At 41.2% G+C, this 17597-nt stretch overlaps 1 protein-coding gene across 2 annotated transcripts in view; it reads left to right on the top strand.

The window, feature by feature from the left end:
- The window catches only part of atp13a2 (ATPase cation transporting 13A2), a 39483-nt gene that overhangs the window by 13222 nt on the left and 8664 nt on the right, over window positions 1-17597 (top strand). The window contains exons 1-10 of one of the 2 annotated variants that reach the window (XM_034087475.2): window positions 10464-10829; window positions 12847-12923; window positions 14239-14406; window positions 14917-14975; window positions 15067-15133; window positions 15217-15296; window positions 15522-15599; window positions 16211-16280; window positions 16404-16538; window positions 16629-16695. In XM_034087475.2, coding sequence (XP_033943366.1) covers window positions 12921-12923; window positions 14239-14406; window positions 14917-14975; window positions 15067-15133; window positions 15217-15296; window positions 15522-15599; window positions 16211-16280; window positions 16404-16538; window positions 16629-16695 — 727 coding nt within the window. In that variant the 5' untranslated portion in view covers window positions 10464-10829; window positions 12847-12920. Of the gene's footprint in view, window positions 1-10463; window positions 10830-12846; window positions 12924-14238; window positions 14407-14916; window positions 14976-15066; window positions 15134-15216; window positions 15297-15521; window positions 15600-16210; window positions 16281-16403; window positions 16539-16628; window positions 16696-17597 lie in introns of those variants that run through there. The other variant, XM_034087474.1, reaches the window with a different exon arrangement.

Below are 17597 nucleotides of genomic sequence, written 5' to 3'. Positions count from 1 at the left end.
AGATAGGACCTGAACCAGCCTAAAGCAGTTCCCTGTATGCCAACTAAGTGCTCTAGTCTTTGCAATAGGATATCATGGTCGATAGTATCAAATGCAGCACTAAGATCGAGCAAAACAAGAATAGAGACAAGTCCCTTGTCTGAGGCTATTAGAATATCATTTGTGACTTTAACCAGAGCTGTCTCTGTGCTATGATGTGTTCTAAAGCCAGACTGAAAATCTTCAAATAAATCATTGTTTTTTAAGTAATCACACAACTGTTTTGCGACCGCTTTCTCAAGAATTTTTGAGAGGAACGGAAGATTAGAAATAGGTCTATAGTTGGCTAAAACCTCTGGATCGAGGTTGTGCTTTTTAAGAAGCGGTTTTATCACTGCTACTTTGAATGATTGTGGAACATAGCCTGATAATAAAGACATATTCATAATATTTAATAAAGAAGTGCTAATTAATGGAAAAACTTCCTTCAACAGCTTAGTTGGAATTGGGTCTAACATACACGTTGATGGTTTAGAAGAGAGAATCATTGAATGTAATTGTTCAAGGTTAATGGCTGAAAAGCATTCTAGTTTACTATCTAGTGTAATATTAGAACTTACGATTCCGGGAGCTGTTGATAACACTATACTGGTCGAAGGCAAGAGGTCATTAATTTTGTTTCTAAGAGTAACAATTTTATCGTTAAAAAAGCACATAAAATCATTACTACTGAGTGCTAAGGGAATAGAAGGCTCAATCGAGCTGTGGCTCTCTGTCAGCCTGGCTACAGTGCTGAAAAGAAATCTTGCATTATTCTTATTCTCATCTATTAATGAAGAGTAGTAGGCTGCTCTCGCTTTACGCAGTGCTTTCTTATATTCATTGAGAGTAATATGCCAAATTAAACGAGATTCTTCAAGTTTAGTGGAACGCCATATCCTTTCAAGTTGTCTAGACTTTTGCTTTATTTTGCGGGTTTCGGCATTATGCCATGGAGCTAATCTATGTTGTTTTATTTTCTTCTTTTTCAAAGGAGCAACAGAATCTAATTTTATTCGCAGCGCATCTGTAGCACTATCAACAACATGATCAATTTGGGGTGGTGTACATTTTGTATAAGTTTCCTCCCCTACACGCAGACATGCTATCGAGTTAAGTATTGGTTGAATCTCTTCCTTAAATGTGGCTATAGCACTAACAGATAGGTTTCTGCTGCAAGAGCTTTTGACTAATGCTTTGTAGTCTAGTAACAGTACTTCAAAAGTTACTAAAATGGTCGGATAAAGCAGGATTATGCGGTTCGACTAATAGTTGCTCAATTTCAATACCATAAGTCAGAACAAGGTCGAGAGTGTGATTATAACAGTGGGTTGGTTTATTTACACTCTGACAGAAACCAACAGAATCTAATATAGAGTTAAATATGTTCATGGATGTATAATAAGAACTGGATACAGCGTGGGAGGCGGGGTCTTGTCCTTTCTTATGAAAGCTGCTCATTGGCGCATGACGTCAAAATGGCCCAACTTTTGAGAGAGCGAAACGTCACCGATTACCCGTCATGCCGGGCTGCCAGAGCAGAGCATGCACCTCTTAAGCCCCGCCCCCCGAGCACCCACAGATTTACAGACGTCTCTTTCCCTATGTTAGTCAATGGGAAAGAGTTGTTTTGGGCCGGGTGACATCACGGACTGATACGGAAGTTGCAGTACCGCCGTTTGGACACAACGAATATTGGGCACAGAGTCCGGCGCACTTCCTGGGGGCCAAGACGCTAGAGACGTGAGGTGACGTGAGGCGACGTTCCGTCGGGACGTGTTCTTTGGTGTCAGTTTGGTGTGTAAGCTGCTAAAATGCAACAGCAAAATCTCTCCTCAGAAACTAGGACTCTTCTCAACTAAAGACATTATCTGAAAAACTTGAGTTCATCTGCAAACATTTTTTGCTAAATCTTCACTTTAAATCTTGCTCATATGTCTCTTGTAAATAAGTCATTCAGCATAATAACATACACAAATTAGTAATGGACAAAATGCTTTAGTCAACTAAAACCAAACCTTCAAAATAGTTGACTAATCATGAAGAGAAAGGACAGCCCCCTAGCAACATTGTCCCTGCCTGTATAATGCACAGACCCCACTACTGCCCCATTTAACAAGGTACCAATACCACCACCACTACTACCGCAAACAACTACTGGTATTACCGCTGCTCCCAATTATGCTAAAGCACAGCGGCCCTGTGTGTTGTCAGTTGTGTTTTTTGTAAAGTGTTCAACCACAAGTGTCACAAGGAGAGCCCTACGGACAAAGCTGTGTTTATTGGCTCAGGATTGACGTATATGCAACCCGATAAATGACATAAAAGTGTTGGCTAATTTTCATAGAGTCCGGTACCATAGGTGTATAGATGGCCACCAAACAATTGAGTGCACAAAATGTCAGCATAGCCTGTAGACGAAGCTGGTGTGGTTCTGTTTGAAGTTAGGCATTGTTTGCCTTCTCAGCTCAGATGACAGTCTTGTGTTTGTCTTCTCATTTGTGGGCTGGATACTTTTTTTTACATCCAAGCGGGTTTGTCCTGTTTAATGGTTGAAGATTAAAGTAAAATCCTGGTCTTTTTCTCAGGGCAATCCACAGCTCATTTGACACAGCAGGATTAATAAAGTCATATTTTTCCTTGGGACATATTCACTGTGTAAGTGGCAATTTAAACAGTTGTAGCGTGCTTCCAGCTATCGTTCAAAAGGAGATACTGATGATTTTGGAAGCCTGGAATTCTTAGGTGTACTTCAGACTGTCTACTGAGCTGAGGTATGTACATGTTACTTAAAACCGGCTTGCAACCCCAAATCAATGTGAAGATAATGGACATTCTGGCTGCTGACACTTAGACTTTAATTCCAGTAGGGTTACATTGCAGACCTGATCCTCTTTCCGCCTAGTTGGAACAAAGCAGGCTTGTGATTTGACAAAATAACCTACATCATTCGGCTCGATAAGCTTTTACATTATTACACTGTATTAGACCTATGACATAACAGACATTGCTTTGGTTTATTGTGCAGTATGTGCACAATATGTTGATGAATGCCAACAATGTGCAAGAAAAGCAAGTAAACTCAAATAATGTGTTCTTGTGTTTCTCACTATGATTAAACTATTAACTTAATGATGACTTGATTTGTATGTGTTATTTTAATGTGTGGTGGTTTTGATATGACTTTTGCACACACCCCTATTATACGTTTTGCACAACCTGCACTCTGCAACTTTCCTTTTGTACATATTTGTTTTATTATTCTTCTCAATAGTTTAATTTAATGTATTTGTTATCTGTAACTTAATTGGCAATTCACTTTATTCTGATTTGGACACGTTGTTCAGACGAAAGGAGAGTAAAACAATCAAAAATGTCATCTTATTTGATAGTTTATTTATCTATTATCAAACTATATAACTAGTTCATACTGTATGTCTGCCCTCCTTGTCAGGTTGTTCCGTTGCATACAACAGAAGCATTGAACTCTGTCTTTATGTATCCTGGAGCCTCCGTTTCTAAAGGCTATATCAACAGTTGTGGTTAAAGTGTGGACTCAATGCATTATTGGGCTTTCTCTCTGTCTTTCATTGTTGACAAGTAGAGGTGGAAGGAGTACTCAGATTCATTACTTAGGTAAAAGTACTGTACTACATTCTAAATAAAGTAAAACAAATATTGGTAACAAAATGTACTATACTGTAAGTACCAAAAGTAAAAGTACTCATTATGCAGAATGGCCCATTTATACACCAAATATTTATTATTAAAATATTGAATGTATGTGTTCATCACTTTAATATTGCACTTGGTATGAATGGGTTGTATTTAAATCTGTAAAATAAATATAAAAGTTCAACATTTGCGTACAAAATGTAGAAAAAGTATGAAGTAGTGTGATGCCCCTGTGGGTCCATCAGTAGAGAGGGTGTGGCTGGTCTGTATGTGCTGCATTGATTGCAGTAACTCAGGGCACCTGGGTCTGGTGCTCTGCAGCTATTTTAAAGCCCCTCTGCTCCTGTCTGGGCTCTCTGCTTTTCCCTGCAGGCACTCCGGTTTTGTTAAGTATACTATGAGGTTCTTCAGTTGCTTTACTTTGTGCTCTTCAACACTCTCACACACATACATGTCCATACAATCCTCACCCTGCATTTACATTACTGATACCACTGACATCCACACCTCATACTTTACTGGTTTTGACTTAATTTGATTTGTTTGTCCTAAATAAACATAGTTTGTTAACCGTCAACATGGTGTCTCCTTTTTGTTGTGGCCTTTTGAGCCGGGTCATAACAAATGGGGGCTCGTCCTACGGGTTATTTGGTTAAAAGTTTGTGTAGTGCTCAGAGCACATGGCGTCATTTGAGCAGCTAATTAGTTGAGGTGGTCCAGCTGTGTGCTGGCTCGGCACTGCTATTTGGGGGACACATCATGTTTTTTTGGGTTTCAGGAAGCTTTAGTGTTTGACATGTCGTCAGGTTGTGTGTGCCAATCAGAAGGTAAGATGTTGCTGTTTGTTACGCTTTTGGTAAAGAGTTTTCCCCGCTAGGCTTAAGTGGCGTTTCCCCTTGGGTTGCGTCTGTTTGTTGTTTTCATAGTGTTGTGGCGACGTGGTTAGTGTCAGCTGTTTTCGGACAGCTGTTTCGGGGGCAGCTGTCTCTGAGTTCTTGGTGTTACCTGCGTGCAGGTCGCTCCATAACTCCGCCAGGTTCCAGTGCGTAATTACCCACCGCAAGCCACATGAAGACTAGGTGAGATTAGGAAGATTTTGTTTAGGCAGTTAGGGGGAAGTTCTCTGTTGGGTTAATCTTATGCCCATGCGTGTTGGCAGTTTAATACTTTGCTTTCCGATTGGCTATTATGGCTTCTTTGTCAGCGTTTGTGGATGCGCCCTCAGTGTCTTTCTTAGATGATTGCCAGAAGGCGCAGTTGATCGGAATAGCAGAGCACTGACATTGCTGTGGTGGGGAGCAAGCGGAAACATGACATTAAAACTGTCATTGTGTCATCTTTGTTTGAGCAGGGGGTGTTGCAGAAGAGTAAGTCTGGTGCGGCAGGGTTCGTGCCGGTAGTGGCTCAGACAGTTGGTTTGACGTTCGAGCAGCAAAAGGAGCTTTTGGCCATGCAGTTTGATCAGGAGAGGTTGAGGTTGGAGCAGGAGAAGTTGCAGTTGGAGATGAGGGGTCAGCAGCGGGAGGTAGAGAAGCGTTTAGAGGTGGAGAAGACGCTGGAGGTGGAAAGGATGAAATGTGAGGTGGAACATGCTAGATTACGGCTGATGGGAGAGGGCAAGTTTTCTCCAGGGGAGGATGGTGGTGATAGGTCGGCATCAGGCAGTGGCGATATCATTTCTTACTTGCGATTAGTGCCAAAGTTCAATGAGCGTGACCCGGAATTTTTTTTCACTCTATTTGAAAGCATAGCAGAGGCAAGAAACTGGTCAGATTCGGACAGAGTGCTGTTACTTCAGTGTGTACTCACTGGGCGAGCACAGGAAGCCTATTCAGCTGTTTGTGGCCAAAAGGCTTTGGACTATGATGGAGTAAAATCAGCGGTGTTGAAGGCTTACGAACTAGTTCCTGAAGCGTATCGTCAAAGGTTCAGAAATTGGGTCAAGGGAGATAAGCAGACACATGTGGAGTTTATCCGTGAGTTAACTTCTAATTTTCAGCGGTGGTGTGCGGCAGCAAAGGTTGCAAGTTGACGGTCTTTGTGAACAATTTAAAAACATTCTCCCTCAGCGTGTGGCCACTTATGTGAATGAACAGAAACCTTCCACCGCGCTTAGAGCTGCTGAATTAGCAGACGATTTTGTGTTGACACATAAGGGCAGTTTTACTGAGAAGTATTCTAGGGGTGATTGGAAACGTGGAGAAGACGATGGCTATGCCCGCGGTGGTGCAAAGTTTTCACCAGGCTCCTCCCGTAGATGTGTAGGTACAGGGCGACCCGAGGGGGCCAAAGTGGACCTATGTCATTATTGCAGAGGAGAGGGTCATTGGAAAGAGCAGTGTCCGTTGCTGGAAACTAAGGGGAAGCCTTGTTTGGCACCACTTGCTCCAGCCATGTGTTCTGCCGTGTTGAAAAAAAAACCCGTTGGGGTGTAGGCTCGGGCATGGTGCCTGATAGGAAGCCGATTTGTGCTGACCCGGATGCGGGTTCTGGTTTTGAGCCGTGCATCACTGAAGCGGTTGTATCAGTAGTCGGTAGTGACAAATATGTGTCAATTAAGGTGTTGCGTGATACAGCGGCTAGATACTCATTCATTGTTGAGTCAGTGTTGCCTTTTTCGTCAGAGACAGAAACGGGGGATTTTGTGCTGATGAGGGGCATGGAGATGGGCTTGATTCCTGTGCGACGTCATACAGTAGTGCTGGATTGTGAGCTGGTACGGGGAGTTGTGTCTATCGGCGTGCGTCCCGCGTTGCCACTTGATGGGATACATATGATTTTGGGCAACGATCTCGCTGGTAGTGCTGTGTGGGCTGGTGTGCCCCCGCCTGTGGTGGTTTCCAGGCCGGTGGCATCTGGGGAGTCAGATGAGTGGTTTGCAATTTCCAAGTGTGTCTCCAGTTTATAATATTGCACGCGTGCAGAGCCGTAGGATGTCCACTGACCTACCTGTTTCGGAGTCTGGAAAAAGTGGTCCAGCAAGGTCCTTTGACTTTGAGATCGAGACAAAGAAGAAGGAGAAGACAGTCAAAGTGGTGAAGGAGAAGAAAGAGAGGAAACCCCGTAAAGCGAAGGAGAGGAGGCCGAAGGAGAGGAGGCCGGCGAGGCCGATGAGCGCCTACATGCTGTGGCTCAACGCCAGCCAACCCAAGGAGGAGTGGGACATAAAGGCAGTGGAGGCGAAGAAGCAATACGAAGTCGCAAGGCTGGAGTTAAGAAGAAGGATATTGGGTTGTCGTGGACCCCTTTGGGGCCCTGTCTTAAGGGGGGGCTGTGATGCCCCTGTGGGTCCATCAGTAGAGAGGGTGTGGCTGGTCTGTCTGTGCTGCATTGGCTGCATTGATTGCAGTAACTCAGGGCACCTGGGTCTGGTGCTCTGCAGCTATTTTAAAGCCTCTCTGCTCCTGTCTGGGCTCTCTGCTTTTCCCTGCAGGCACTCCGGTTTTGTTAAGTATACTATGAGGTTCTTCAGTTGCTTTACTTTGTGCACTTCAACACTCACACACATACATGTCCATACAATCCTCACCCTGCATTTACATTACTGATACCACTGACATCCACACCTCATACTTTACTGGTTTTGACTTAAATTTGATTTGTTTGTCCTAAATAAACATAGTTTGTTAACCGTCAACATGGTGTGTCTCCTTTTTGTTGTGGCCTTTTGAGCCGGGTCATAACAAGTAGCGAATGCTCAAGTAAAGTAAAGTTCCTAAATGTTTTTCTTAAGAACTGACATTTACTTATTATTAGTAAATGTAATAATATTACTTATAATAATAAGCTTTATTTGTATAGCACCTTTCATACAAAACTTGCAGTTCAAAGTGCTTCACAGTAGACTGTTGACCTACATTAAAATAGCATAGACATATAAAAATTAGGCTACATTTAAATGTAAATTAAAGGTACGACGATAAAAGTGTGCATTACAAGGAGTGCAAATACAACACAAAACCAGGCATCGGAGTGCATTGAGAAATTGCATCAGAGAGCAGGAGTTGGCTTCCTAAAAAGGCAAAATTGTACGAATATGTTTTGAGTTTTTCTAAAGACTTCCACCGAGCAGGCTTCCCTTCTGTCTATACTAGGTATTATTTTGTACTATAGCTTATAGGCCGCAAGGTGAACCTCGAAAAAGTCCTCTAGAAAAGAAATCCCGCTCCACAGAAGTGGAACTACACAATCTTTAGTTCATAAAAAAGAACGAGTCATGCTTATCCACCAAAAAAAAGTTTGTCGCTAAAATTCCTGCCAATTCTTCTAGGCACGTATTTATTGGCTGAACTAGTCCCTTCAACGCGTAATAATATCTTGGTCCAAAGTAGTGCCACGGTTCGTCGCGTGATCGTGCTACACCAATTGGGTAGCTGCATATTGTCAACAGAAGTGAAAGATGGCGACCGCCATGGTTTCATCGAGTAGCGGGGACGAGGAAAACGCACCAGAAAGTCTCAAAAAGTCAAAATTATCAACACACAAACATTGTTACATGCATATTACGTCTGTGAAGCACAAAAAGGTTGATTATTTTGCCAATACAAGATGGAATACGTACAGGACAAGCTTACAACGGTGGCTCGGCTTGAAGGGAGACTCTCGGAACGTGGTGGCTGAAAACCACAAGTTTAACAACCACTGTTGATGTTGTTGAAGACCTGCAGTGTGATCATGAGGAATGTGACACAAGGGTGTTTTTACATGCCCAACATGCTGCACAGCCTTGATTGGAATTCACACGTTCTCTGGGTGTGACTCCACAAGCGCTTTCTATGGCAAAGGTAAAAGAAAGTCATTTGCTGTTGCATGTGAGAAAGATGACTACCTTAAGGCTTTTAGAAGTGTAGGTACTAACTTTGACTTGGAGCATTCAACATTTGCACTTCTTTGCCAGTATGTATGTCACCTATATGATCAGCCAGCAGCCGAAGATGTAAATGATGCTAGGTACAAGGCTTTCTGTATGGCATCATCGGCCTTGCCAGAATTAAGCATTCCCCCTACTCCTGATGCCCTCCATCAGCACTGCAAAAGGGCAAATGACCAGGCAGCAATAATGAGGTCCTGTCTCAAAAGAGCAATTAATGCTCCATCACCTGCTGGATATGGTTGGGAAATAGAGGATGGGAACTTACACGTCACCTGGATGACAATAAATCCTGCCCCTGACAGCATGTTGCATGTGATACACTGCAGCTACAAAGAGTCTGCCTGTGAGAAAGGCAGATGTTCATGCTTCTCTGCAGGACTCTGTTGCACAGACTTATGTCGTTGCTCAAATTGTGCAAATAAAAAAGAAACAGAGGAAGAGAACGATGACTGCCCTGACACTGACAGTGAGGAATAGGAATAAAATAGCCTTCTTTCCACCTTTCTTAAGCTCTTTTCTGTTATTTTGGTTTTAGCGCCTGGCCGACAAGCTCACACATCACTCAGAGATACGTTTGTTTTTGGTACATTTATTTCCAAGTTATCATATCTTACCAGACGAGGTTGAAACAGTGTTCGTCCTTTAAATAAACAAATAGGCTCTTCTCTGCAGTGCAATGCAGCGGTCAAAAAACCGTGTGGCTTCACAACCAAACTAGAACACAGAGTATAATCAGCAGGACTCTTTTAACCAGCTGAGGCAATCACAGCACCAATCAGCCGTGGCTGCGGATCACGATCACCTGACACCAATCAATTATACTCCATTACATGTCCTTATTCTGTTTTGTACTGTTTTCTACGTCATACCTTTTTATATTTGTAATAAATATCGTTTTTATGGTTAATCAGTGTTGTTTTCATTTGTGGAGGGATGAATGAGTAAATAAATGAATCAATGGACATTGGTATAAGTAAGGCAAGGCAAGTTTATTTATATAGCACTTTTCAACACAAGGCAATTCAAAGTGCTTTACAAAAAATGAAAGACATTAAGAAAATGGCATTTAAAATCAGTCAGTAAAAAGAAAAGCTAATAAAATAAACATTAAAAGAAAAAATACATGGATAAAAGTTACAGTGCAGTCAATTAAACATTAAAAGAAAAAACATGGATCAAAGTTACAGTGCAGTCTAAGATATGAATAGTTCAATTAAAAGCAGCGACAAAAAGAAAAGTCTTCAGCCTGGAAGTACTGCATTTTATTGATCTAAATTACTTAACGTAACAAGTTAACCTTCTTCTTGGACGCAGCTATGTATGAAATCAAGTAATTTTAAGAGTGCATTTAACGTGTACAGGGTAACAACAGACAGACAAAAAGTCCTCAGTCTAATGGAATAATCCACGAGCTCAGCCAATGAACCTAGCGATGCGAACATGGTAGTCCAGAAATGATAGTTTGATACATTTGAGTTTGATATACTTTATTAATTCCCGTGGGGAAATTGTTTGTAGCTGGAGTTGGCTGATAAACGCTGCTAGTCAATGTTGATTCGATGGTCAACTCTGTTCCCAGATAGTAAAACCTCTCACAAATACCGCGCATATAACGCAAATACCTCGGACTTAGTGATGTATTAAGACATATGACAAAACATGACATAAAACAAGCATACAGCACTGTTTAGAATCCATTTGGTCTGGTTTAGCGCAACCATGTAGGCGGCCATCTTTCACTTCTGTTGACAATATGCAGCTACCCAATTGGTGTAGCACGATCACGTGACGAACCGTGGCACTACTTTGGACCAAGATATTATTACGCTTTGAAGGGACTAGTTCAGCCAATAATTACGTGCCTAGAAGGCAGGCATTTTAGCGACGAACTTTTTTTTGGTGGATAAGCATGACTCGTTCTTTTTTATGAACTAAAGATTGTGTAGTTCCACTTCTGTGGAGCGGGTTGAAACGATAACAGGTTTCACCTTATGGCCTATTAGCCTTAGGGGCATATTTAACGGAAGCTGCGTCACCAATCTTCTAAATGGTCTTCTGTGTGGTCAGAAGCGGCTGGGGGAGTTGAAGTGCCGGTGGAGCAGTGTTTGAGCTCAGGTGTCAAACGCTCGAGACGCTGCACGCGCGCCGGTAGCAGGACAACAGCGGCGGCTCTTGAATTAGCGAACTACACTCTTTATCTTTATCATTTGGAGGAAATATTGGTTCTGGAATATGCTTACCAGTTTACGTTAGCTAATTCCCGGTAAGCTACGTATCGAAAAAGTATTTTTAATATGACAGAAGTTGTTTTCTTTCGACATTCTTTCAAATCCTCCGAAGCGGAAGCGTCTCTCTATAGAGATATATAGACTTTATACCACTTTACGGTCTGTTTTATCTCCTCGGTTATTGTAAACTGCCATATATGTGGACTTTAAAATGAGTTTATGGCAAACCTATAATGCTTTATTGGATATTTTACTCTCCTCCGTAGCCATTAAAACATATTGGTTCTAGCGCAGCCCAGTGTTTCCGTCTAACAGACACAGGTGTGTGTTTATTTGTACGGTAGCCTCCCATAATATCTCCATTATTTTCCTAAAGTTTGTGTGTTCACTTCGTAACTTTATTTCCCCCATATAATTAATTTGGGGTTGTTGGTAGAGGTATTACCTGATTTGAAACGTTTTTTACCACACTAACCTAGACTATACATGTTGTGTTGTATATTTGTATGGGTGTCTGACAACTTGCCTTGGAGCATGATCTCACCTTAGCCCACCTAAGACCACATTGTATAACAACAATCGTTGTAAAAACAGGACTTAAACAAGCCTCTAAAAAGGTAATTGCAGTATGCAACATGGATTGCAGTGCAGGGGCGGATCTAGACAAATATTCATGGGGTGGCAGGAGATTTTGAGGGGTGGCATCCCTTGTATATGCTGATTTAATCAGTCATATCAATCAATGTTAACTTGGAAAGCCACAATATTGAGATTTTAACTCAATGACATAGGTGACATTATTGTGGCACATCAGTAAAGCCTTAAATAGAAATATATAAGGTGGCAGGCATAATGTCATGCATTTTAACTGAACAATAACTGAATGAGTTTGTTTCACTCTTAGACCAGCAGTGGTACCAAATCTATGAAGACTGCTGCAATAAGTACATTCATTAACTGTCTCATCGATGTTTGACTGAATGAATATGATAATATTAACAATCATATTATTCCTATCAGCTGTCAATCACTGTTATGATTAATATATTCATTTATTATTGAATAAACTATATTTTTTGGAGGAGTTAAGATGCTTGCTCACCCTCCTTCAAATTTGAAAGACAAATTACTATCGTATATCAAAATTCATAAGAATCAAAGGAACAGTTCAGCGCCCCACGACTTTACTGCAAACAGTTACAACCTTGACTTTACATCAGAAAGAACAAACATTAAAGAAGTGACTAACTGCATCAGTTAGGGTTAAAAAAACGTGTATTCAGTTAAAACATATACATCGCTGCAGTTATTATCCAGTGGAAAGTCCTTACCTACTGGCCTAGTTAAATCAAAGTGGTTACTTGTTTTTGGCTGGGCAGTGAAGTTTTACACAGTATTCTTTGATTTTCTCAGGACTTGAAACCGTTTTTGGGGGCTGACCCCCTCAAAGAAGAAAAATGTTATACACACGTAAGGTCATCATCTTAGCAGTTTTTTATGCTCATCGAGTCATCCGTGAGCAGAGCATCAAGTTGGCATGCCTATAACAGCTGAATGTGGCGATTACCATCTTGTTCAGCAAAACGCCTCACAAACTTATTAAGATTTAAAGCTTTGGTGCGTTTTGATTCAATGGTGAGTACAGCCAAACTTGACAGGCTCTTCTCTGTCATTGTAGACCGCAAATACCTCGTTCCTTCCGTCTACTTGGATCCGAAATGCTTCTCGTTTTGCGTTGTCCCCCGTTCAAATGAAATCGCCGCCAATCATATTTCCACACTCGCGCCAGGGCCGGGGGGAGGGGTTACAAGGTTTGCGTCTTGAGCTGCATTCACTTGCACTCGAACATTAGAGATTTTCTCTCATAAATGTCCGATGAGCCACAACTTTTATTTCAAAACAAAGCTGCCAACTGGGGTGGCAACGCATTTTTCTGAGGTGGCAGCTGCCACCCCGTAGAACCGCCACTGCTGCAGTGTGTGTTTTGGTAGTATTGAATGAGGGTGTGTGTTGTGATGTAAAGTTAATTTAAACACTGTTCCTGTTCTGTAGGTAGTGTGGTGGAGTCACACAGTGCTCTTCCCTCACCCTGTCCTCGAGACCCCCTGCTCTGTCCTGACTCGCACATGGTAAGAACCTCATCTGGCTTTTTCTTCTGCTAAACCTAAAAAGTGTCACAAATATGTTGGTAGAAGAGCTTTTACATAATTACTCTGTTATGAGTAAAAGTCCTGCAGTCAAGATATGAGTCAGCAAAGTTAATTATAACTTTGGTTGCTGGTAGGGTAAGGGCTTATTTTAGTTAACAATAAGGTAGTTTAATTCTGTTGTTCCCTACCAGGGACCACCATTTTATTGAAAATGGGATCTTACTAAGAGAGAACAATTCAATATTTAAATGATAAAATTACATTTTTGGGTATCCTGTTGTTGAACTGTCTGTTTAAAATTAATTGATTTAGGTCAAAATATAATATTTGTAAACCTGAAGAGTCAGTGCCAGTGCCTCACCAGCCATGAACCTCACTGCACGTCACTGCAGAAACTTATATATAGACATCTAAGTTTTTTGTGCCCCACCACTTTTGTACATATAAAAACGCCACTGCATACATACATTCATACATACATACATATGCTGCAGATATAGGCTATACCAATAGCAGATCGTTTTATAGAGTGTGGAATGCACTAAAACAAGGTTCTCAGGCATTTCCTGTTTGAATATAAAAGTGAATATCTGATCTTTTCAAGCTTCATGCAGGACATAACGTCCATCAAACACTGGGAGTGAGTGGGCGGGACACTGTCCCTCCACTTAAGCAGGATGGCTCAATGAGCTAGGAGGAGAGGAAAGGACATAGATCCCCGCCGTTCTGCAGTTAAATGCATCTCTTTTCCTATAACCCCAAATATGGCAGCCAGAGGATTTGGAATCAGTTCAGTACTGAACACCTGGGATAAGGTTTGAAAGATCTCTGTCCAGTACATGAATGCTGTAGCTTTAAAAGTAGAACATAATCCTTTGCAATATAGTGGAGTAGAAATATAACGTAGCAGGAAATGGAAAAAAAGAGTAAATGTATTTGGACACATTTTACTACTGTATACCATCAAAACAAAGGAGGAACACATACAAGTTAAGGTGCAGTGCTTTTTAACAGACTGCCAGGGTTAGTGTGCTTCACTTGTTTGATGTTGGGTGTAATCTTGCAATGTCACCTCTAGATACATAACTGTATCTATAGTATATATGTCTGTATTACTTGCTATATAAGCAGACAAGGAGAAATCAATGCTTTGCTACATTACGTTTGGCTCAGGTATCTGTGTTGAAACCCGCTATCACAAAATGGCTTTTGACAGTGCTGAAAATATAAACTGAAATGGAAATGACCCTTGGTTTGAATCTGAATGGACTGTCTGACTCCTCTGCTCCACCAGGATCTGCAGGGCTATAAGTGGGTGCGCTGGCGGGTGTGGTTGTGTCGCGTGGCCGCCCTGCTGTCCTTGGGTCTCCTCCTGCTTGTGTTTCACTGGCGCCCGAGGCTTGGTGTCCTCACCCGCTGCTGCTCCTGCCCTCTGGCTCTGGCAGATATTCTGATAATCAGAGTGAGAAAATACATTTATTCCTATTTTGATTTAAAACCCATTATTATAAAACTGGATTTCTCTTGCAATAATTGCTTTTGACCTGTTTCACTTTGTCACATTATCCTTTAATGTTCTTTAATGAAACATGCACTGAAAGGTTAATTTCCAAATAAGATTTCCAAACTAGAAAAGTATAACTAATAGGTTTTTAAAAGTCTTGCTTCACACATTTCGAATGAGTATTTATTACCCAGGCTGTTTTCCATCTGTTTATGTACTCATTGGGTTGAAAGGTGGATTAACATATTGCTGTGTACATAGCTGCCATATCTGCAAATATCCAGCTCTTAAAGCTGGTGCGGTGTACGTAATCATATTCACAACTTTATTAAATGTGTTGCTTCTGTTTCATGACATCTTGATCACTTTGTGTTTATGGTAGTATTTTGAGTTATACTCAGATTCAAAGTATTTGAAGTGCCTTGTTTCAAGCAATCACAGAAGAATTTGTGTCGTTTCTTCCCTCAGGATACTTTTGGCCGGCAGCATGTGGTACAGGTGCTCACAGAAGAGATGGAGGAAGGCAGGTCAGCAACACGTCATTATCCCAGCGCTATGCAGAGATCTTAGAAAACGGTTAAAACTGTTGGCTCTAATTACCCGGTTTGTCCCTTTCAGTTTGGAGTCGTTTGCCGGGCTTGAGGACAATGAATGGAGAGATACAGTTCAGCTGCAAAAGGAGGAGGTAAGGATGCAGGGAACATTGTGCAGAATAATTTGCCGAGCAATCTGTTTTCTAGACTGAAACTAACCATGATTGTGTGACAGAAAACGCTGCTGCGCTACTACCTGTTCGAAGGACTGCGCTACATCTGGCTGGACAGGAGAGGAGCCTTCTGTCGTGTCAGGTACTGAAACAGGAGCAGCAGGATCACAGCACTGAGTACTGGATGTAAACTGATGTTGGCCAGTCCTTCTTTCTGCTCCTACACAGATGTGTTTCCAATATATATATATATATATATATATATATATATATATATATATATATATATATATATATATATATATACCCAGATAATAAAATATTTCCTTCTTAAATAACCACTCAGTTTTCTGTCTTTCGTCATCAGTGTCCTCAATGAGGACTGGACCTGCAAGGACCTGTATGGCTTCCAAAAGGGCCTGAGTGCCCTGGAGCAGAGCTCGAGGTAGGAAAGGATGAATGCATGTAGAGCTGGGCCATATGGAGAAAAAACAAAACACCATTATATTTGTTACTAAATTCCCATAATGGGCCCTATTATGCTTGTTGGGGTGTTCCCTTTCCTTTAGTGTGTTATATAGTTGGTCTGCAAAGACTAATATACCGAAGTTTTTCTCCCACACACTCCCCCCTGCCTGAAAGACCTACATTGGACTCCTTTGTTTACTTCTGTGACATAATGACATCACTATGTAACATGTGCGCTCTAACTCATTGGACGTGATGGGCTAAGGGGCGGGACATTTCTAAGTGATTGATCAATCACAACAGAGCCGTCCAGCTAACCAATCAGAGCAGACTGGGCTCTGGTTTCAGACAGAAGGTGAAAAGAGGTGCTGCAGCACAGGCAGTATGAGACAAATAAAGACCATGCCACAGTAAGGGCAGAACATGCAAATATGAACCCGAAAATTAGCAGAATAGGGCCACTTTAATATTGCCATGATATTTTCTTCAGCTAAGACGTTATCCAGTGTTATGTCCGATAACAATCGGCATATTGCCCTACCCTACATGAACGTAGAAATGAGTCATTGTCTGCATTTATCCTTTCAGGGGACGCATGTATGGGCCCAACCTTATCGATGTGCCTGTGAAGCCCTACCTGACACTGCTGTTTGAGGAGGTAAGACGGGTGTCTTTTTTCCCCCTCAGAGTTATTTTCTTTTTCATGAATAATATCTTACTGAAAATCCAGGTGAAGTATCAAATTGAACCTTCTTTTAATTCTATTTATCTTCTCCTTTAGGTCCTCAACCCATTCTATGTGTTCCAAGTTTTCAGCATCATACTGTGGATGACCGATAAATATTATTATTACGCCACGTGTATTTTTCTTATATCGATTTTCTCCATCATTATCTCACTTCGTGAGATCCGCAAGGTGAGCCTGTCGTTAGATAGTTAGTCTGATTCTAATTGTGTATGTGTTTGGGTATGGATTTTAATAATTGAATGGTATGAAACTCCACAGCAAAGCATCACTCTCAATAACATGGCCCGGTTAGTCACAACTGTCACTGTAAGGAGAAGCTCAGGAGGTGAGTTTGTTTCGCGAATGCGTTCTTATAATGGACATTCTTTGCAGTTTCAGGCAATTATACATGTGGATTTGTTGATTTATTGATGTTAACGGTCTTGTTCATTGGCCCTAACATGAGTTTTGCAGTAATGTGCTTCATATAAAGGAAGAACAGAGGCATATATGTACAGTATATTATAATGACAAGAAAGACTTTTGGCACAAAGAGCACTTCAGCCTGCTTTAAAGGAACAAGTGAGAACATGAACAATACCTTTGCACCACCTTCGTTTCCTGATCAGTTCAGGGGATGGTGAAGAGGTTAATGTTTTTAATTCATAGCTATGGACACATGTACAAGATGTATTTTAATGTATACTGTCCACAGGTTTAGTTTCAGATGGTAGGCAATAATAGTTGTCATGTGTACTACATAAATAGGTGCATCTCTTGAACCACCTGTGTTTCAGTTCCCCATTTCTCTAAGTCTCAGTCTGCCTAAAGTTCAGACAATCAACTGAAGGGTTATCATATTATATATCTCTATCTATTTAGCAGCATTGGAGTGGCCCTTTTTATCTTGCATCTTTTAAATGAGTAAGAAACTCGCATAAGAGTTGCACATCAAAGTACAGCGAACACTGAACCTGGCTTTAAAGAGAACCTGTGAACTGTGTGACTATTACAATCTCTGTCACAATGTTTCTAGAAGAAGATTGTTTTAATAGTAAACATCGATATAAATAATGCAATATTGAGATCTTTATGGTTTTGCAAGTATTTTTTGAGAAAGGGAGTACACTCAATGTGTTTGTTTACTTAAAAAAAATTCCCTTCAGGCAAAATCTAGATGAGATGTTTGAGTGTCCAACTAGCAACAACAATCCTCATTTATGAAAGAAAAACTACTGAAACATCAAT

Source organism: Pseudochaenichthys georgianus, chromosome 7 (assembly GCF_902827115.2).
Source record: "Pseudochaenichthys georgianus chromosome 7, fPseGeo1.2, whole genome shotgun sequence".
NCBI lineage: Eukaryota > Metazoa > Chordata > Actinopteri > Perciformes > Channichthyidae > Pseudochaenichthys > Pseudochaenichthys georgianus.
Note: the sequence above shows the minus strand (reverse complement) of the source record. Positions and strands in the feature narration are given on the sequence as shown.